The sequence below is a fragment of the Hydra vulgaris genome, chromosome 02 (assembly GCF_038396675.1).
Source record: "Hydra vulgaris chromosome 02, alternate assembly HydraT2T_AEP".
In the NCBI taxonomy this organism is placed as follows: Eukaryota; Metazoa; Cnidaria; class Hydrozoa; order Anthoathecata; family Hydridae; genus Hydra; species Hydra vulgaris.
Window position 1 is genome coordinate 46696968 of NC_088921.1, and position 23755 is coordinate 46720722.

At 28.1% G+C, this 23755-nt stretch overlaps 1 protein-coding gene across 1 annotated transcript in view; it reads right to left on the reverse strand.

The window, feature by feature from the left end:
* Window positions 1–18385: 18385 nt before the first annotated feature.
* Window positions 18386–23755, reverse strand: part of LOC101234784 (receptor-type tyrosine-protein phosphatase R) — a 48777-nt gene continuing 43407 nt past the window's right edge. The window contains exons 13-17 of the mRNA XM_065791122.1: window positions 22845–22976; window positions 22585–22736; window positions 18886–18946; window positions 18710–18762; window positions 18386–18583 (exon numbers count right to left, since the gene is read on the reverse strand). Of these exons, the coding sequence (XP_065647194.1) occupies window positions 18415–18583; window positions 18710–18762; window positions 18886–18946; window positions 22585–22736; window positions 22845–22976 (567 nt within the window). The 3' untranslated portion in view covers window positions 18386–18414. The remainder of the gene's footprint in view (window positions 18584–18709; window positions 18763–18885; window positions 18947–22584; window positions 22737–22844; window positions 22977–23755) is intronic.

Genomic DNA, 23755 nt, shown 5'->3' on the forward strand with positions numbered 1-23755 from the left:
CAAACTTTTATCAGTTTATGTTTATCAAGATGATCACTTACGCTTATGCTTATGATCTATTATAAGAAATAATGTTCTTTTTGTAAAAAATTTTTAAACTAATGTATGCACTGACTATTTTAGTCCTAAAGTTAATATTTTCTCTTGCTATTTGATATATTTGCAGATTGGTTGGGTTACATATTGTTCTTTCATGATTTTTTACAAATATTTTGTAGATGTATGTTTTTGAAGTTCTATATTTTTTTTAAAAAACATAGAACTTCAAAGGATAGTTTTAGAACAAATGTTGATAGATTTTAGTGTTCTTAAGGAAATCTGCTTTATTTTGCATTTAATTTTAAGATTCCTTATACTCAGTAATAATGCGCTTTAAATAGCTGTACTGTCATAACTGGTCTGTGTTTATTTCCACATTTAAACCAATCCTTAGGTAAAGAATAAGAGGTTAAGAAACTATTTGATATTTTTAATTTATATGAGATTTAATAAATTATTCTTGTTGAGAATGGAAGTATCACAGCTTATTATATTGTATTAAAGCTTCAAAACTTTAACCTTTTTTTAAATTAGCTTTATACAAAAAATAAATAGAATATAGAAAAAATAAAAGTGTTTACAATAAACAACCCTTGAAATATAAATGCCTAATTGGTGGTGTGCAAAGAACTTTTGCTTATAACAACTGCGCAAATATTTAGTCCTTGAATATATTGTCAACTTATGATATATTATTAAATTTATATGGATACATTAATGCAATCAAATTGTTTAATATAACTCTGGTACCATTTGTTAGAATTAAAGAAACATAGCTTTGATCAGAGCTAAAAGCATTTTTCAAAAAACGTGGATATAAAAAAAAAAGGCTTTATAAATACAACATATAAAAGAACATTAATATTAGTCCTTTTTGACACAGGCTTTGAGCTATTATTCATTTCTCTAAAATATCTGATAAAAACATTAATTTTAACACAAATATTAAAAATTCTCTTCATTTTGCAGATAACTCACCGATAAATATAACCAGCCAATATGATGGTACATAAAAGAGAACCACAGTTACTTAACTAAATTTATTGTGTGAAGACAACTAGTTTCACCTCTTATCGTTGGTATAAACACTCAACTTTTACACTTTACTTTGGAGCAAAATTCTAAACAATTTAATTTCGCCGTACTCTATTTTCTATATAATATAAATTTCATGAAATTAATTCTGAAATTGACTTTTCTTAACTCACTTTAATTGTAACACCTTTAACATGAGACAATCCAAATGCAGTCTTTATTAATAATCATCCCTCTCCTAAATGATGCTATTACTTATATTTGTAAATTGATTATAAGCCTCTGGAGATGCTTTTAATCGATTTCTCTAAGTTAGAGAAAGAGATTTAGAGTCTAACTCTATAAAAACACCTACTCTTCTGTCTCTTGTCCTAGAATATATGACCTTTGAGAATTAGCAATTTTAATATAAATAGTCAATTACGTTTTCCCATTTCTATAAAAATTAACCAATTTATATAAAAATAATGACGTTACCAATGTTACCAAAAAAATTTTCTCGCTTAACCCATTCCATTCGCTTTTAACTTTTTCGCTTTCCCGAACTTCGCTTTTAAAATTTTCGCTCTTAAAAGTTTCGCTTTAGCGACACCGAACCCCACGCCACAATAGGCAAAAAAAACCATGCTGAAAAACAGCACATTTACAAAAATTATTCCGTAAAATGTTTTTCTTCCAAGTTTTAAAATTCCGTAAAATTCAAGTCGACTAAGGGCTAGCCCTGATTTTGCCCTAACCGATCACTTATTAGGATTTGCCCTAAACAAACCCTTATGTTAAAAGTGATTAATATAAACAAAACATTATCAAAACAGTAAGATAAGCTATTATAAATGTATATTGATAAAAAAAAAAAAAGTCGAAAAAAATTTGCCCTTAATATACCTTAAACTTTTAAGAGACCCTTAAGGCCCTTTTATGTCATTTTAAGGCGAAGTACATTCATGCTATACTAAAAATATGTATAATCGAAATATAAACGTACCATCTTATAAAACTAAGAATTAAGGTGAGAATTCTATTGTCTATCCGTGTTTGAAGGTGTTTGAAGTAGTGTGTATGTGTTGTAAAACTCAAAAAATTATAAACATGTAGGAGACATAATTTGCAGGTAAGAATAATAAAAAACGAACAAAAGAAAAAATAATGATAATAATTGTAGTAATAGCAATAAGAAAATTAAGACTTTATTTCAATACATTGAAATGAAGTCTTAATTTTACTACAATTATTATCATAATTGTTTCGTTTTTTATTTTTGTTCATTTTTTATTTATTATTACCTGCAAATTATGTCTCCTAAATCCTTATATTCTTTATGTATGTTCTATTTCTATGTGCTTAATACTAGTTTTAATTTAAAAATTGGCGTCACTTCGAAACAAACCGTATAACAAAATTATCACTCATAACATCGTAATATTATTTTAAACTATATTTATTTCTGTTTGCTATTTAATTTTTGGTTTTTGTAATATAAAAAATTACTTATTTACGACCTAAGTTTTTTCCACTTTTTATACTTATTTTATACTTCGTTAGTTTAAGTAATCTTTCAATGTCAAGCTTGACTAACTTTATAACTTCAATTTTTGCCTCTTAAAGTTTTAGAATATAGAAACACTGTATTCTAAAACAAACCATTTGAGCTTAGATATTTATTTTAGTTGTGGATAACATTAGTGCTCAGTGCATAAGGTAGTGCATAGTACAGTAAAAAAAAAAGTATTCAACAATATGTGTATTTACATTAAGGCGCTTGATTTATTTCTTTTGACTGTTCAAAACATTGTAAGCTAGCAAAAGAGTGTAAGCTAAAAAGATTATTAAAGTTTGCAGGTTTTTGTTTTTGTTTGGCTTCATTTTTTTTTTGTTCAACTTGCAAGAATTTTTGTTTGCTTGTTTTCTTGTTTATCTTTGTTTTATAAAATTTACAGTATAAAAAAATATAAACGCAGTAGAACGTATCAGGGGGGCTGCCTTTGTTTTTAATCTTTGAGCTCTGTAGCCTTTATGGTATTTAAAAAAAATACTAAACTGTAGTTCAAAAGAATGTGAATTAGAGTAACATGTTCATTTAAATATTCACTATAAATTTGTTTAGAGCCCAACCGGGGCCTCAAATTAAAACAAAAACAAAAATGTTTTTAGGCTGCTTTTTTACAATAAAAAGTCTACAAATCCTAAAAAAAGTGAACGATTGAAAAAAACAAACAAAAAAAAAGACAGGAAAGAGTGAATCATTTATAACTGGAATCTTTATTAAGTGTCACCAAGCATCATTCAAACGGATTTTATAAAACCATTTTTCTTTTCTAATAACTAAACAGATAACTTTTAAACCAAAGTATAGATTATAGTTTACAGTTTTGAAAGGCAAATCTAGATAAACAATAAAAGCATTTATATTTATTAAAAGTATTAAATGCTCAACCAATGCGCGTTATGGTTTCGTGTTTTTGAATAAGACATTCATAAATGGCAACTTAAATTCATCTAATATAGAAAAATGCTTATAGAGATCTGGGTCCAAGAAAATGATTAATTCTCCAACTTATCAGCATTTTTGTTGTAATATTGAAACAAATGGTGTTAGAGAACAAAAGCAGATTGAATAAAGATAAAAAACAATTTCATTCTTTTTAATAAAACAAAAATATTTCTTGTATAATATATAGTATGCTGATTTTGTAGATGTTTCTCTACTGAGGGTTTCCATACTAAGATGTTTTCCTACAGAAGTATTCTTTTATTTAAGGGCTTCCCATTCTTAGGTGTTTTTTACTGAGATGTCTCTTAATGTGGTGTTTCCTACTGAGGTAGTTTTCCACTAAGATGTTTTTTAGTAAGCAGTTTTGTCTAGCCGTATAATAGATGTTTGTGTTAAAATTAATTCATTTATATTTCAATTTAAGCTATTATTTATAAAATAAATAAATAATATTTATTTATATTATAGATAAATAAATTTAAAATTAATGACGAACGAGAAGAAACAGAAATTGAAAACTTTTTTATTTTTTTTCATTTTCAGACTTTTTAGTCTTGAACTTTTCCTTCGCTCTAAAAGCGTTTATGTAACCAGAACCAATCACTTTTTACGACATTAAGCCATTTAAAAAACGTCTACCTGTCCCAGAATGCACCACTTTTGTCAAGACCTCTGGATATCTTGAAAATAAAAAATAAAACAAGGACTTTATTGTGCATATTATGTGAATTTATTCTTATTTACAAACAAATTGCTAAAGGTGTTCAACTCGAAACTAAAAAGAAACTTTTTTTATTAAATGATATTTCAGCATGATGCTCACTCTAGCTACTTCGTAACGCAATGAAGTAAATAAACGCAATGAAGTAAATAAATGAATATTTGAACATACCAGTAAACAGGTTGTGAGACTCTGATTTATAAACCGTTAAGTTAAAGTAGAATTAAACCACTTCAATTTTTACTTTAACCGCTTTAACCGCTTTCTAATTAAACCGCTTAGTTTTTTTCATTAACTCTTTTTAAATTGTTTTAACATTATTCTAGTTTGATGACGCGATTAATTAATTGCACTGCAACAATTTATAAAAATCTTGTTGTATAAGTACTTTATTTGCAACTGTGAAAGGATAATTTGGTCTAGCTAGCGTGGCAGTTCTCATCTAACTATAGTTTAAATTAAAGGACAATAAGATGATAACTATCATTACCAGTAATCTGTCACTAAAATTATTGAACACAAAAAAAAAACTATAACTTTCAACGTATAACTTAGATTTGCAATAAATGTTATATATTACTGTAAAATAAAGATATATAAAGTAAGTAGAAACTATGTTTATGTGCTGTATAGTATGTACGATGTAGTTACTATGTACTTTCTTAGCTTACACCTAATGCAAACATTTTATATAAAATAGAAATGAAAAAATACAATTACTACGTTAAGAAAGATATTATTTGTTAACTAGTTTACATTTGTCTTTACGTGTGTAAAGACAAATTTAATCTTGTATCTTTTATTTATTAAAATGTTAAGCTTAAGATATAATCCAAACAAAAAATAAATAAAAATCAGGCAAAACGGAAATGTGGAAATATGATTGGTTAACAATTGCCACGCAAGAATAATAAATCATACCCACAAAAGCGGCCCGAAAGAGAGCATTTTTGTAAAACGACTTTTACTAGCGGTGAATGGGCAGGTAAAAAAAAAGCTTTCAATGTTTCTTCCCTGTTATCTTATTGCGTATGCATTTCAAAACAAATCGTAGAAGTTGATCTAGAAAATTGAATGATCCAACGAGAAGAAGATAAATCTTCTTGACCGATCAATTTGGATCAACAAAAAATAAACAAAGTTATGTCCTTAATAATGGTTTAAAACTTTTATACCTCTTTGCTGTGAAGTTTTACAAAGCAACAAAAGGTGAATGAAAGAAACCGAATAATACCAGTTAAACATCTGTTAAAAAATTGTATTTTTAAAAAAGAGAAATGAACAAAATCGATATTCCAAACGTCGATGATATGCTTTTGAATTCCTTTGGTATGCCGGATATTGGAAATATGTCAGATATAGGAAACATAGATTTTAACAAGTATCATAAAAGTATCTTTTCTCCTTCACCGACCAAGAATTTAACACCTACTTCAGTGCTACCACCTTCGTCGCCAATACAAAAAATTAACTCTCCACAGAAAGCCATTTCACCCCACGTTGTACCACTTTTCCAGCACTCTTTACCGCATCATCAACCGCCCCTAACGCCTCTACGCCGTCAACCTCAACAGCAAGCAATTTTCTCGCCTCTACAACTGCACCACCAGCAACAAACTGATCAAATTCAAAGAAAGTTGCACGTTGGACCACATTTTGATAGACTTGGAATTCTTAACCAAGCAAACGAGATACCTCAACAATTGAATGCGCCGTTTTTTGCAAAAGCTTTGCAACAACACGGTAGTACGACGCTCGGTGCAATACTTCAGGCGCATCAACACGCTTTGCAACAGCATTTTCAAAGAGAAAATTTTCTTCACATGCAGCAACAAGTTGCTCAACAGCAAATGTTTCAAATGCCAATGAACAACTTGTATCATCACCAAAGAATTAATCCAATGATAAGAACTGATGATCAGATAGTTCCTAATCCTCAAGTTTATCCTCAACAAGACGTTTGGCTTCAATTACAAAACCCAAACTACATGCAGTCTAAACAAATACAGCGAAAAAGAGAAGATATAGACTCTGACAGTTCTTGCTCAAGCTTTGCCAGCCATTCTAGTAGTCGGAGTAAAAAGCAAAAGTTTGAAGATTATGTTATTTTTAATGACGATAAACCATACTTATTTGATGAAGAAAAAGAAGACACTCGAATCGCCCCACCAAATAAAAGTGTTTTTGTCTGCTATCAATCCGAATCCAACAAAAGTTTACCTTCTTTTTCAGAAGCATTTACCGGACATGTCAATAACTTGAAAATAAAAGAAAAAAAAACAAATAATCTTTCTAACAAAGAAAGTTTATCTTCTCAGATATTATCGCCAAATTTACAACAAGCCACAAGTCTAAACATTTACAGTGAAACCAAGACACTTAACAGTTTTAGTGATGAAAATGAAAACTCTACAAAGAAAGAAATTGAGAACATCGAACAAACAAACAAAAACTGCGAAACTGAAAAAGAAACTGTACAATGTGATCTTTATTCTGACTTTTTGAATAGTGTTGGTAAAGATCGTTTATTTTCATACAACACTGATATAGTTATAGATACTAAAAGAGACGAAACAGATTTAGTAAGCAATAAAATTTTAAATGTTCATAAAGATGGTGAAGAATCGAACAAAACTTCAGATAACATAAATATTTTCAATGAAGATCTTGATTTAGACAGCGAACACGCTCATTACGAAAACCTTTTTAATACCAGCTCCGATGATAACTATTTTCAAACGTTCAAAGACAACAACCTCCATCTAATTAACGAACTTCATGGAAGCAAGCTTATTAACGAACTTCATGTCAGCAAACTAGACGGCAACGATGATTTGGCAAAGTTGTTACATAGTCCGATGGATTTTCTTAATGATAAATTTTAAAACGTAAAATTTTTTGCCATTTTTGCTTACACAATAATTAATCAAAAGTAAAAACCAAAAATTTAACAAATAAAAAAAACCGATAAATTTGAAATAAAAAAGTTTTATAAGATCTTTTTTTGTCAGTATATTTACAATATTACATGCAATTTTGCAAACTTGTACGCAAGTTTGTAATCTTGCATGCAATTTTGCAATCACAATTACATTTAATTATAACATTCAATCACAATTATTATATTTTTTTAAAATTCTACTGAAAAAATTTGCTTATATTTTATATTACAGGTATAAATATACCTAATATTTATAATATACATAAAAAAAACATCTGATCAAAATATTTTTTAGTTTGGTAAAGGGTAACATCTAAGTGTTTTTTTATCAAAATTGAATTTATTTATATATTTATATATTTATTTGAATTTATTTATTAAATTTACGTCAAACGACTATTTATTTTTTCATTTCATATCCCAAGTGTAAGCCTGTTTCATAATAAAATTTCAGATTTAAAAAAATAATAATTATTGTTTATCTAAGTTAACTTTATCAATTAACCAACTCCTTATGATGTATTAGGATTTCAGATAGCTTTGGCTGATAGAATTGTTTTTATATAAGTATGTTGTTACATACATAAGCCATTAGACACTATTTTCATTTTTTTTTTTATATTTTGTTATATATTGAGTGAATAAATGTTTTAAATTAGTTTTAATATAAACTCCCAGACATCAATGGGTATTTTGTGACACATTCAAAAAATTCCCGAATAGTTATACCAATAACACTGTATATGATAAGCTATACAATTCATCGGACGATGTTTGGCAATTGGTTGGTTCAACAACAAGATGCTTTTTAATTTATCATGATGCCACTTATTTGCAAATTTGCCTGAAAATCAGTGAATATTTTTAAAAAATCCTATAAAAGTTAAGCTTGAACACATTTCATAATAATAATTCAACATTAATAATTCTGACTTATTTGGAGGTAGCCATTTAATCTGGGTACAAATCTTAATGAAAATTTATACCATTTAATTTTTTGAGTTTTTCTTTTTCCAAAACTGAGAGCATTCAATCATATTTTTTGTCTTTTTAATCTAAAATTAGAATATTTGGCGTCCCAACGTCTTCAAAACAACTTAGGCAAAAAAAGAAAATAAAATAAAGTGAAGTTTTATTTTAATAATATATTTTTTTATATATCCATATATGTAGGGATAAAAACCTTTTGTACAAATATGAATTCCCAAAATCCCACTACCAAAAAAAGTTAAAAAAACTAATAAAAGTAATTACAAACCATTGAATAATTAGAAAGAACCGTTTTAAAATGTATCAATAATTTAAAAAAAAAAAATTTGAAAAAGTTAATGACTTGTATGTACTTGGTAGAATTTGAAAATTTTATATTACATTTTACACATTTTATAAAATTTTACATATTTTAATAAAATCTTTCTGTAATTAAAGTTTTTAGATTAATTGTGTTATTCTAAGAATAGCAATTTGTGCATGCCGGCCAATATATTTAGAGAGCCATATTATATTTTTCTATAAAAATTTTATGTAGTGTTTACCATATTATACTTTATGAAATGAAAGTATGTTATTCTAACAATAAAATAAAAATTTTATAAATAAAAAATGATAAATAAATTTTTTTTTTTTGCCAATAAAAAGATAAAAAAATTCGACTTTGATCTTTGGTCGTGCTCTTGGGTGGTGACAAAACGTTATGAAAAATCTGTTCCACTCATATCATAGCCTTGCCTTATGACATAATTATGGTTTAATTTTGTATTTTGCTAGCATAAAGTCATTTTTCAGCCACTTTAGGAGTATTAAGTGATTACCATGGCAGCAGCATAGATTTATTAAAAAAAAAAAAATAATGCGTTATTTATAATTTACAATAAGTATGTTACCTACAATTTTTTGCATTATTTTTATACTAATAATATTTTGTAAAAACATTTGAAAGATTTAAAATCAGAGGGAGTAACTTCTTTAAAAGTTTCATTATAGACCTATTGCAACAGTCTTTACAACGTTACGGAATTAAGAAACCAAAGAATTAGTGACATGGGTGTTTATGAAATAAAGTAACTAAGTTTTTTATTAAGAAGTTGTCAATGAAAAATATGACGGTCTAAAAGTTTTTTTTTCTAGTAATCTACAGTACCCAGTGGTACACTACATTACCCGGTATGAAATCGGCTAGCGAATAGCTAGCTATAATCGTAACAATAAAGACAGCGATTTGACCACGAGGATCGCTAACTTTTTTAAGTTAGCGAAAAGTTATTGATATTTGTAAAGATAAAGACAGCGATTTGACCACGAGGATCGCTAGCTTTTTCAAGTTAGCGAAAAGTTATCGATATTTTTAAAGATAAAGACATCAATTTGGCTATAAGGACAGCTAGCTTAATAAGATAAAGACCCACCGGCTATAGTAGCTAGCGTCATATCGTAATAAAATCGCTCTCTATAAAATTGGGATGTGTAGCTATCAACCAGCAATAGATTTGTAGATATTTTGTAGCTAGCTACAAAGCTACGATATGTAGCTAGCGACACATTGCTACAAAATCGCAATGTTTAAAGTTCAATTATCCTTATAACTATAATAGACTCAACACTAAAAATCGAATTTTTTAAGATGGTAAAGACTCTAGGAAAAAAAAAGAAAAAAAAATCTCTTGAAAATTGCTATAAAGCTAGCTAGTCGCTAGCTCATTTCCCACCGGGTAGTATGCCTACTAGTAGTAGATATAGCAAAAACATTCAATATATTAGTTTCCATTGTTTAAGATTTTTATTCATTTATTCATTTTCGCAATCTCTCTTTTAAGTTTAATGGAGCTTTAAATTTTTTTTTGTTATGTTGCAATAAAGCAACTTTGCTAATAAAACTGAAAAAAAAAAAAATTAAATAAAAGTTTTACCTTATTTTTTTTTGGCTTTAATTTATTTTAATTTAGCGAAAAAAAAATTTGGCAATCCGTTAGCATAAAACACATTTTACCAGGCTTGCTTTACATTGGCAAACCGTAGGTGTAAGGCTGTAGGCGCTAAGCTGGCTAAATAAAGTGCTACGCTTGTCGTTGTATTAGCATAAAATACTAAATTGTACACTTCCTTGGTTGATAGATGTTTGAGGAAAAAAACTAGACGAATAACAATTTGTGGAGCACTTAAGAGCAGTAACAGTTACTGTGACTGTCACAGTAACTGTAAATGGGTGAGAGTTAATTGAATGATAAGTAACACGAGAATGCATTTTAATATATGGCGCAAAAGACGCTAGTTCTTTAAGCAGCACCTGTTATAATGTCTATAGAAAAGAGAAAGAGAGGCAACGTTACAACGATGTGACAATGTTTGAAGGTTTGCTGCAAGAGAAGGTCCAACTATATTTACAATGCGTTATTGCACATTGTCTAAAGGAGAAAAGGTATCATTTGAAGATCCACTCCAAATATGGCAACAGTATTCCATGCAAGAGCGGATTTGAGTTTTGTAGATAAAGAATAGAATTAGAGTAAGAAAGTGACGAGCTCAATAAAGAGATATAACTTTTACAGTTTTTTTAATTTTGTAATGGATTTGGTACATTGTTTCCAAGAAAGATTGGAAGTAAGAGTTAAGACGAAGGGTAGATGACTCATCGAGTACATTACCGTTCATAAATATAGGAAGATCTAGATTATTGCAATAACAATTAGCTGAAAAAATTTGAGTTTTATCTGATTTAAATTTCGTCGACCACTGAGAGTCCCATGCTGTTTAAGAAGTGAGACCCTTTTCAAGCTCAAATGCCTCCTCCAAACAACCAGAAAGTGTTGGCTTCTTATCAAGACAAGAATAAATAGTAGTATCATCAGTGAACAATGCCACTTTAGATGTGAGAATTTCTGGGAAATTGTTAATGTAAATTAAAAAAGTATAGCGTCAATGATTGAATCGTGAGGAACCTCTGAATTTACAGGAAATAAAGAAGAGTGCTGTCTATCGAGGACATTTTTTATACAACGATTGGTTAGGGTTCAATTGTCTTAAAGGTGTTGTCTGATACACCGTAAGAAGAGAGCTTATGGCAAAGACCAGCATTCCAAACTTTATTAAAGGCTTTAAAAATGCTTAGACAGGGCCGACAACACTGGTTCCAAAGTAGGGGGGAGGGGAACAATTGTAAAATATTTACAAAAGTCTACTATATCTAGAATTTTTTTTTTAAAAAAAAGGTCCTTTAGAAAAAGTAGGGGCACGTCGACCTCCCTTCCCCTTCTCTTTCCTCCTTCCCCGATGTTTTCAGCTCTGCTTAATTTATACAAATAATTTCGAAAAACTCCCCAAAAATGCGAAAAGAAATCACTACTCTGACTTGATTGCAAAGCAAAAACATAATTCAAAGCGTATTTGGCAACTAATGAAAGAAATCACGGGAAAAAGTAAGAAAAGTATAATACTAGTACCAAATGCAAAAAAATTAAAAATAAATCATTTAATAACCCTAATAAAATTGCTTTTGAATTTAATAATTTTTTTTTCAATTGGAACAAGCTTGTCAAATAAAATTCCTTATCTTAATGACAAATCAATTGACGAGTTTATAACACCACCTAATTTAACATTAAATTTTTCAAACCTAACATACAGCGAATTTGAAGCAGCGTTTAAATCATTAAAACGAAATAAGGTAATTGGGGCTGATTGCATCAATGGAAATGTTATAACAGACTCCTTTGACGTTTTGAAGATATACTCTTTAAAATTTGTAAAGCATCTATTGCTCAAGGATCTTTTTCAAACTCTCTAAAGGTAGCAAAAAAAACTCCTATTTATAAATCAGGTGACCATTGCAACATTACAAATTATCGTCCGATTTCAGTTCTTCCAGTTTTCTCTAAAATATTAGAAAGAATAATGTATAACAGAGTCTACAATTATTTTGCAGATACTAAACTTTTATATAATAATTAATTTGGCTTCCAGAGAAACAATTATACTGAACACGCCATACTACAACTAACACGTAGCATTTCTAATTCTTTTAAAAATTCTCATTATACTCTAGGAGTATTCATTGATTTGCCGAAACCTTTTGATACTGTCGATCACCACATTCTAACTCTATAGCATTAAAGATAAATCCCTAAGCTGGTTCAAAAGCTATCTTAGTAATCGTAAGCAGTTCGTTAATTAAATAAAATCTCATTTTAGTTTAAGAAAAACAGATTGTCCCTCAATATTGGTAAAACAAAATGGAAACATTTTTACCCAATATCCAGGAAAAAAAAGTTTACCAAATACGATGCCCGACCTCTTTATTGATAACACAATACTAAAAAAGGAAAAAAGTTACAAAACTTCTCGGAGTTCTTGTAGACAAAAACTTATCCTGGAAACAACAAATCGATAATATCTCCATGAAAGTTGCTAAAAGTATTGGAATTATTTATAAAGTTCGAAGTATGTTAAATAAACAACAATTGAAACAACTTTATTATTCGTTTATCCGCTGCCATTTAAATTTCGCAAATATTGTATGGGGAAGCGCGCACAAAACTAAACTTACCTGCATCAGAAACAGGCAGCTCGCTTCAGAGGCGCCCAAAGCATTTTTTGAAATGAAAGCCTTAAATGTATACGAACTAAATGTTTATAATATTTTATATTTCATGTTTAATTATAAAAATAATTTATCTACTGATGTATTTATAAACCTTTTTAATATAAAATCCAAAACAAATACAATCTCAATGCAACTAAGGCCTGATACACGTTTTTCCGAACAAAAATATATTTTTTTAATTACAATATGTGTAAGTTTTTCATCAAAAAGTATGACATATTTGGTATGTATGGAAAGATTATTTTAGCCACTATTATAATCTGGTAAAGGTTATGCAACTACATCAAATCGTCAAGCGTAATTTTATTTAGAAAAGATGTAGTTTTCAACATAAAGTGACTTCGGGCTCGGCTATAGATAAGTCCATGGATTTGATTTTTTCATAAAAACACGTATTGGTGTTTGTTTTCAATGAATGTAACTTGATATTTATAATCAAACATGATTTGGGAAAATTATCCATGAAAAACAATTTTTTTATGAAAATTGAAGTTATTATTTTCAATACCATACTTAAATGAGTATGTTTAACAATAATGTCACATTAGATTCAGATAAACTATGGTAGTGTTAATTTTGCTACCAAAGTTGTTTTTGCATAAATAATCATAACTTTTAGCCCCATTCAAAAAACTGTTTTCGGTATTTAGTATCATTTTTTGAAATACTTGGGACTTATTCGGCCATCTTGAAAAAATAATTTATTCCATTCAGAATGCGTAAACAATGAAAAAACAGAGGCGGTAAACTTTATAAACAAGTTACTTTCATTTTCACACTCGTTTCGTTTTTATATCCGTAGTAAACTTTAAATGACATTTGGTTTCTTTTATTTTTATAACAATAATTTAAAAGCAGCATAATTTACATTTAACTTATTGTTATAAAAACAATTATATTTTTGAACACTAAGTTGATAGAAATAGCTATATTATGGCTTCAGTTATGTATTAAGATAAATACTTTTTGTTGTTAGCGCAGGGCAAAATGAAATATATGTTACATAATTCATTCCAACTGCTTTAAAAAAAATTTTTTTTTAATAAATATACCAACACAAGTTGATACTATATGGATATATCTCCTGCAAAACTAACAGACGCTTCATATTTTGCTATTATTTACGAATTCTTTGTTTGCATAAATTAATTACCAATAATTAAAAAGTTTTTCGGTTGCCACTAACAACTAATCGGATTTGTTTAAAATTATCGGCTTTTTTTTTTACGAGTTTGTTTGTTAAATGTCTTAGCTGTGTTGAGATCTTGGCAATGGAAAAAATCTATAAGAACCTTTCTGCCTAACTAAATTTGAACAACAAACTATTTCTTATCGTGGTCCATATTTATGGAATAAAATACTTTAGCTAAATTTTGATATGTCTTTGAAATGGATTTTAACTTCTTTCAAACGAAAATTAAAAGAAATTACTTTTCAGCGGAAAATATTTTTTCTTGTTTTTAGTTTATTTGTTTCATATATTTTATCCAGTATATTTATATTTTAAATGCACAGATATATATAGTTTAAATTGGTTAATTTGATTTTATTGTTATTATTACTATATTTGATATTGTAAAGGGCTTCATAATAAGATCGTATGATCTTCTGAATGTCCTGCCGATTATATTTGTAATAAAGCTATTCCGTAATTGTAATTTAAAGGCAAATAAATATACAAAAAAAAAGGATAGATTTATCTAGAAGACCACAAATATTAGTATAGAATAGATTTAGAGAATTTGGTGATGACGATGGTTTTTTGTGTTTTATAGTTTTTGGTACTTTTTCCTCGTTTTTGAATTTGTTAAAGAACTTAACTCAAAGCACTTAGTACACATAGTACTCAGAACACTATTTAATAGTCCTAGCACAATTGCCTCATTACTATTAAAAAACCTTAAGCCGTAACAAAGGGCTACAAATATTGCCTCGACAATGCACAGCAAAAGTACGAAAAGGGACACCATCCATGCGCATCATGGCACTGTTAGGACTCTGATATTTTACAGCTGTTGATGGAATTACTCTCTCTGAGAGCTACCAGAGAATTCGGCAAACCTGACTACCAGCCGGCGTCAGAACCATAAAAGTGAGTTTTAGAGCTGCACCTTCATTAGGAGATAATATAATGAGTTGCCTAGTCATAAAAAAAAGACACAAGCAAAACCCATGCAATAGTTCAAGAAGCTCCAGCATTCAACATTTAAATTGGAAACAATGTATTATAAATATATCTATGCTAGCCTAATAGATTAGGAAGGGGTGCAAAGCTGATTAACAGGTAAAATCTGTTTACCCTTTAAGTCTTTGCCTTGGTAGGCTTCTGCAAGACAGTAGCCTGATGCATTTAACTTCTGCTCAAGAGAGTATTTTTATCGAGACACCATCTTTAGTCTTTACTCAACCAAGAGCCCCAAGGTAAAGGGCATGTTAAGTCAGAGTTAGCATTTTCTAGCCTCTGCCTGAAAAAGTGTATTCTACATGGCAGTAGGACATGAAACAAGTTGTACTGGGTTAAATGTTACCAGTAGCAGAATAACCTTACCTGACATAAGTTACCAGTAGCAGGATAACCTAACCTGGCATTTATTGGGTAAATACCATGTTTTTTTAAACCAGCTACTAAGTTGCTGCTTACCTTTTGATCTGATAAGTTTAGTATTTAAAGCGTGTACACGAAATAAATGTGAAAGAGTAAATACATTATTTGTTTTGATTGGCTATACTAATATATTCTAAATTATCCTTTATAATTTGTTGGCAACATTTAACAATCTCAAAAAAATGTTTAAGTTTTCCCATTTAACTTGACGTTAGAATAAATACTTTGCTCAAAAATTTTGAAAATGCGAAAAGAAGTTACAATTCAATACCGAAAAAGTTGTGAATACATCCATACGCTGTTAATCATGTTATTTATTGTTTTTCCCAAAAATCATTCAAAGTCAATCAAACGCAAAATCAATTAAATGCAAAATCGATCAAACGCAAATCTGGTAATGGAAGTAAGGAAGTTTTTCAAGATATAAAACTGGTCAGAAAATTGGTTAACAGTTTTATGAACAGCCTAAGCATCTCACAAAGGGAACGCTCAAAAAGATAAGTACTTTCTCATAATTTTGTTGTAAAAGTTCAAATAAACATGTTTTTCAAGCTTTCAAACAACAAAAAGTGTCTTACCGTTCTGAAATTACAAAAAAAAGTGTAAAAACCCGCTGAAGGAAGTTGCATGACAGTTATATTTCTAAAAATTTCTGAATTATTGAAGATGATGAAATCTATATGAAGTACAATTATCAGCAAATTTCTGGTGGTGTCAATTTTAATGCCAAATATAAAGGAAAAGCAGATAAAAATGTTCAATACACAAAACATGATAAGTTTGCTAAAAATTTTTTGATTTAACAAGCTATTTGTAGATATGACAAAAAATTAGCACCCTATATTTCTCTGCTCTCCTCACTTTCTGGTAAAATATATGTTAAAGAGTGTTTACAAAAACGTCTTTTACCTCTTACTAAATCACTTTAAAATGATTTAGTAAGAGGTAAAGTAGACATGTGTTTTTACCTAACTTATTATCATGTCATTATAGCAAACTGGCTATGGGATGCTATAAACAAAACAAGCTTATGTGTACTGCCAAAACAAGTTTGAAATTTTATTAGATGTGCACAGGAATAAATTAATTTCTTTGAAATACTTTATCTTGTTATATTAATGTATTAAAATTAATACTTAGTTCTAAATAAATATTGATGAGTACCTTTTTTAAATTGTTTTTTTACTTTCACACTTATTTGTGAACACGCTTTAAATAAAGTTAATAACGAAGGAGATTTATCTTTTTAAATTGTCTGTGCCCTTTAGAACAAGAGATTTTTATTTGATCAAATACTTTTCTCCAATACCTTTTAAGAGGTTAATAAAATACAACATCAAGAAGTTGCAATAAATGGGCAGTTAAAGAACAAGATGCTATTTTCTATACTTGTTAATTTCTATAAATGTTAATTGAAGTTACCCCTCATGCGAAAAAAAATTAACTACAACAAAGTATGTTATGCTATAACTAAAACAAACTTCTTTAGATTTTACATGCCTAATAAATTTATGAACAAAAATTAAGTAACTTTTACAACAAACTGCTACAAGAGCTGAGTCCAGTGTACAAAGTATTCTGGCTTATTTTTTTGAGTAAAATATGCGAAATATTTAAATCATTTTTTAAGAAATAATCAATAAACAAAATAAAACTTTAAATAATCAAAATATAAACTGTTTATAATACTTTGATGTTTAAGGTTTGAACAGTTTCATAAATTCTTGTTATAATTACAGCTTAAAAAAAAAAAAAAGAAGATTTGTATTCAAAGTATTCATAGGTTTACGATATCTTTAATCAGTATATAGACATATCTTTAATCAGTTTTGGGCCAACTTATGTGGTTGGCTCAACTGCAAATCCAATGCAATTATGCTAACTAATACAAAATATGATTGGCCTAACAATACAGGCTGCTTGGGTAGTTCGAATAAAAAATATGTCAAAGTTTATACCATATATATTTTGAGCCAGGTCGGAAGCCCCTCCCCCTCCAAAAAAAACCTTTTTATTATAGGCCCAATATCTTAAAAAACTTTCTTCTAGGCATTGCTAAAAAAAAGTTTCTTGAATTTCTAATTTAAGGGCTCTTAAATTTGAATACGGGCTCCCAAAGTTCGCTGGCTACATCCCCTCCCCCAATTGAGGTGTGTAGCTTAGCCATGGCTCTGCTTTGAGCATTAGTAAATATAAAAATTATTTTATCAGATATTCAAGCTCACCAGTAGCTAAGAACAACATTAAAGTTATGTGTTTTGTTCTCAGCTGCTGGTGAGCTTGCTCAGGATTCATTGTCTTAACACCTCTCCCCCATCCCTAATTATCTTTATTAACAACGTTTTTACTTGCAGAATTAAAAACTTTTTCTTTTTCTTATTTGGTCGAGATAAAGGTCATGTTTGGTATTATCAAGAATTGATAATAGAATCGATAATTAGAAATTACTTGACCATAAAAATAAATTAAAAACACCATACAAAGTAATTAAATATACACTAAACTTATGTTTCTTTTGTTAATTTTGCTATATATAATACAGAAAATAATATGTAACCTATAAAATATATAAACTCCGTAAACTATCAAGAGAAAAGAAATCATTTCAAAACGGAAAACACAAGATTTAAATATATATATATATATATATATATATATATATATATATATATATATATATATATATATATATATATATATATATAATATATATATAATATATATATAATATATATATAATATATATATAATATATATATAATATATATATATATATATATATATATATATATATATATATATATATATATATATATATATATATATATATATATATATATATATATATATATATATATATAATACCTTATAAATATTTATACTAGGGTTATATTTATATTTATAAACTTGTAAATATTCATGACCTGCAAAAATATTTATAAAAAAAAATTCATTAATATATTTATTGTTCTATATTTATTATTATTTAACCGACAAAAGATTCTAAATCTGAATCACTATCAAAGTTCGTAAAAGCGTTATTAGTGGAAAGTAAAGGGGATGCTGAAGAAGAGTTTTGGTTCTTGCAAGACCAATACTCAAACAAAGCTTTATAAATGAATACGTACTGATGATCTTTATCAACCATTCCTCCTCTAAAGTTCAAGAGGAGTTAAAAAAAAAAAGTTAAAGCTAAATGTATAAAATTTAGAACAAAACTAAATCTTTATATAAAATAACAAAGTTAATCATAAAAACTCAATAAAAAAAATCATAAAAACCTTTCCATTCTCATTTGGCTAACAATTTTGAGAACGTCAACTTCTTTTTCTTCCTAATTATAAAATATTAGCTCATAAAAACAACAGATAATGTACATTTTTTACATTATGAATACAACTTTCAAATCACATAACAAAAAAAAAGTTACTTTTATTACAAATAAAACTCTATTTACATCAATTTGAGACATTCCAAGAAAGAGAGCAATGAAGCAACCAGTTCTACCACGTCCAGCACTGAATACATTAAAAAAATTTATTAGTTCAATAAAAGAGTCATTGGCAATGTAAAATAAAACATTTTTTTTTTAAAGATTTACACTTTTTTTGGTGATCAAAATTACATTAAATGAAAAAAAAAAAGAATTTTTTTTTAACCCAGGGTCATTACTTTTTAAACAAACCAATTATTTATAATCCAAAATATATATTAAAAGATTCAATAAGATTTTTACAATTTCAAAGTTTTAATATTCATAATTTAGATGAACACATATAATGAGATCATGAATTTGATCGATTAATATAAAATAAAATATTATGTAGCCATGTCATTGCAAAAAACATCTTAAGTTGCGAAATAAGGTTCCAATTTGGAATCATATTGTGTTGTCATAGAGATTGTGTTGAAAAGGTATAAGAACTTTAAAAAACTTTAAAAAAAAAAAAAAAATAAAGTGTATAAAATGTTTTTGAAAAATTTAACGCATTTGGAAATTGTGAAAACTTCTTCGTAAAAGTTACATTTATGTCTTTAAAATAGAAACTTGTATCAGAAGCTTGGGAAAAAATTGTTCCTAAACCAGCAGAACTGTACGATTGGTTGGATCATAAGTGGAATGCGATGAAAATTACTTTAGACAATTATGGTGCATATATTTCTCATAAAGAGTTTCTTAGCCAAACAGAATTTCAGATAAATTTTCAGCCATCAAAACAGATGTTTCAGTTATCAAAATGAACTGAATTAAAGGGATTTCTACAAGTTTTGAAAAATTATCTCGTGTAACTAATTTATTTGTTCTTTAGATGTTTTTGCACTGCTGAGATGTTTAAGTATTGACTTCCAACAAGATTTAAATGATCCAGCAAAAGCTGTCTGCAAAGTGCATTTGAATAATTCGACAAAAGAAAAGTTCTTTTAAGTAGTTTGGAAAACAATGTTTCAACAGAACAAACTATTTTAGCTAAATACAAAAAATTAAAGGAAAGTCAAAAATGATGGCAATTTAATTTATCAAAACATTACTTTATGAAACTTCAATAAAATACATCAGTGCAAAACATTAAAACTGTTGGCATAACAATTAGTATGGATGTTTGTTTCAATGATATTAAGTTATTTTTTTTATTCTGTAATTTAACTTTTTTGTTAGATGTTTCTTTTTGGACAGTGAACTCCGAGAATACATTTGGTGGTAAAGAAATAGTAGAAGTAGTTACATATTTTAATGACTTCCTTAAAAATGAAGGGAGTGGGGTTGATACCAAATGAATGGGGTTGGGGTTATACCAATAAAATTTTTGCTGAGTAGATTATTTTAAAAAGTTTTTCCCAATTTTGAAAAATTTGCTTGATGCAAATTTGAAAAGGGGACAAAAAATATTTATGGAAGATAATTATTGTAGAATGCAGAAATGTATTAGAGATGCTCTTACATTAAGAAAACATACATTTATTATTTTAGCATTTGTAAATTAGTCCATCTACAAATGCAAATAGAATGTATGTTTTCCCAAATTCATAGAAAACTATAATTTTTGAAATTTTTATAATTATTTATTTTTTTGAGTACCAGGTTTTTGAAGAACCTTTTTTACATATAAATTAGGGACTCTTTAAATGTTCAAGGGTTTTGGAGCACCTCTAAAAATATTTTTTGTTCAAAAAATATTTAAATTCAATGTTATTTTATAGAAAACATTTAGAGCTCAGACAAGAAAATTTTTGAAAACTGAAGATTTTCGATGCTACACCACCATCAATTACTATTAGGTCCTTACAATAAATGGAATAATTTCCTGGACAAACTAAGTAATTAGGGAGTTTATTGTTAAAAAAAAGTTTTGCATTTTCAGGTTATAAATTAAGTCAAAAAAATACAGGTTTGTTTGACTTAATGTATAACCTGCAATGAGTTTGTTTGACTTAATGTATAGAAAAAACTGTTAGGTTTGATAGCAAGACTACTTGTGTTAAAAAATAAACAGAAATTTGTTGATTATGATTAAAATATGGTTATGGTTGAATAATTAGATTTTTTGCCTATTGCTACTTTTTTACTTCATGTGATTTGAACTTTTGTTAGCTTTGTAAATACTTTTGATGTTTGAAGCAATTAAAAATTGTTTGATTGAATTTGATTGATGGTTGATTATTAAGTAATGACTGTTATGCAATGATTAGAAAAATAATAATAAGTTAATAAATTGTAACTGATATGATTTAGGCTCATGCAATTTTTTACAACTTTTCTAGTTTTCTATGCCTTAATAAAATACCGAAATTTCTAATTATTTGACTACTGCAGAACAATTTACTTGACTTTAGAAAAACAATTTACTTCAATACAGTAGATAAATTTACTTTTTATTTCAATTTATTTGCATTTAAATAAAAATACAAAAAGGTGATACAGGTAATTTGAGAATTACTCTTATGTAACACCAAGTTTAAAACAGTAAACAGTGTTTCTGAATATTGTATGTTTTTAAATTCAATTTAAATAGAGACAATGAAGAAGAATGCACCATATAACGAGGTAAAACTCCATATCTTAATAACTCTTTCACAGAAAAAAAATCTCCTTATATCATTGATGTATTTGTTACATGATGTTAATTTTTGGGAATGACATCTAGTTGAATAACGAGTAGGAGTGAGAGTAAAAAACTCAGAAAAAGGCAAATAACCAGATTGTGCATAATCTTAAAAGTCATTAAAAAAACAAATTTTATTCTCCGGCATTCAAGAGAGTCAAGATTGGAGATATCAAGTCTTGAAGCATAGTCTTTGTATGGAATACAACACTGTTTGCAGACAACTCTTGTATAATGTTTCTGAACCTTTTTTATCCGACGTATATCTTTTAAGAGATACGGATTCCACACAGGAGTACATGACTCTAAAATTGGTTGAATATAAACTTTATAGGCTCTTATCAAAAGTTGAGAATCATTACTGATGAAAGACTTTAAGAGTTAGTAAGCACGAGAACTTGCTTTGCTAGCAATATGAGAACAGTGATTGGAAAATTTCATATCAGAAGAAATAAATATCCCAATGTCTTTGATTGAATCAATTGATTCAATAGGCTCATCAATATCCAATAAGTATGAATGTACTGATAATGGATTCTTTATATCGTAGGTAAAAACACTTTTTGGTAGTATCGTAGGTAAAAACACTTTTTGGTAGATATATTGAGTTGACAATTGTTTGACCATTGTGAAATACTCTTTAATGTTTTGACAAGGTTGACATTATTTTCGACTTTTCTCGCTTGGTACAATTGCTATCGTCTGCTAAAAGTTTGATTACACAATCCCCCTCAATACACAAGGGGGATATTAAGATAACTACTTTTTTATTAAAAAATATTGATTTTCAAAAACTTATTTGTTTAGGACAGTCAAATTAAAACTATACCGCGGAAAAAAAACAACAACCTCTAAACGTAAATTCATAAATGCAAAAATGCAATTTTCTACTTAACTATTTATGAATTATCTCTGTCAATTTTAAAGAAAACTGGAAAATATTTTACTATTACTGCAAACCTTTGAAGTATTGTTTAGGTTACTTAAAATTCTGGTAACTAAAAATTATTTTTATATTTTTTCCTAAACTTTAAAACAAAACAAAAAGTTATAACCTGCAATGTACAACTAAGGGAGCACCCTGTTGGGTTTGAATATTACGGACTTCTTTTACAAGAGAAACAATTTGATGACATTTCTTTGGTATGTTGTGGTCTGGCCATGATGTAAACCAGAAATGAACTACTTTTCTTGTTTCATCGCTACCCTAAAATAAAATATTAATAAATTACAAGACCTTTTTAAGTTAAAACACAGTTTTTTGATTCGTTAAACAACTAACTAGAATATTATTTTTTTCTAAAACATATTTTACCTTATGGGATATATACAGTGTCATAATCTTGTACCCATGGCGATCAATTTCAGAGTCATATGTTACAGTAATATCGCCATAGATCTGCTGTGAAACAGTTTCAGGACATGGCCAATACTGAACACACTTTTCCTAACAAAATAAACTATTTTTATATTCCAAGTCTATTATCAAATAAATAAAAACAATAATTAACAATCATAATTTAAAAAAAAAAAAAAGATCCATAAAAGTGAATTTGGTAAGAACTTATTTTAAGAATATGGGAACAATAAAGTTTTCATTTTTTTTTTTTTTCTTTTTTTAAATTAATTTTTTAGATTTTTTAGTTATTCCCTGAAAATTTGATTGGATATTTATGAGTAACTTTATGTTTTAAATGCTACTGGAGATGGCATATGCCTTGCTTTAAACAAAAATAGTATCATTTGGTGAATATTAACCTAATGAATAGTTAAATCACCAATCTCACAGGACTTTTAATTAAATTTAACTTTAATTTAATATGCGGTATTAAATTTAATATGCGGTAGTGGTGTAGTGGTAGTGCGCTCGCTTCATAAGCGAGAGGTTCCGAGTTCGATCCCCACCACGTCCCTGGTAGTACCGCGCTCAACTTGTTTCTCCGCGCAGCGGCCTTGTTCGTCAAGGTTCGTGTTTCGGAGTTATAAAGTTGAGAGAGGGTTATAACCACAATTAAGTAGCCTCCTCATCTGTAGTGGCCTTCTGGGCCTTGGGGAGGTGAAATAACAAAAAAAAAAAAAAAAAAAAAAACTATTCTAAGGATCTCCTTATATTTTCATCAGATCTGGAAGATGCAAACTTGCAAAATATATTTAAGAATCTGGTTTTGATTTAAAATCTGTTTAGAAAAACCAATGCAGGTACACACACAAAAAAAATTATTAATA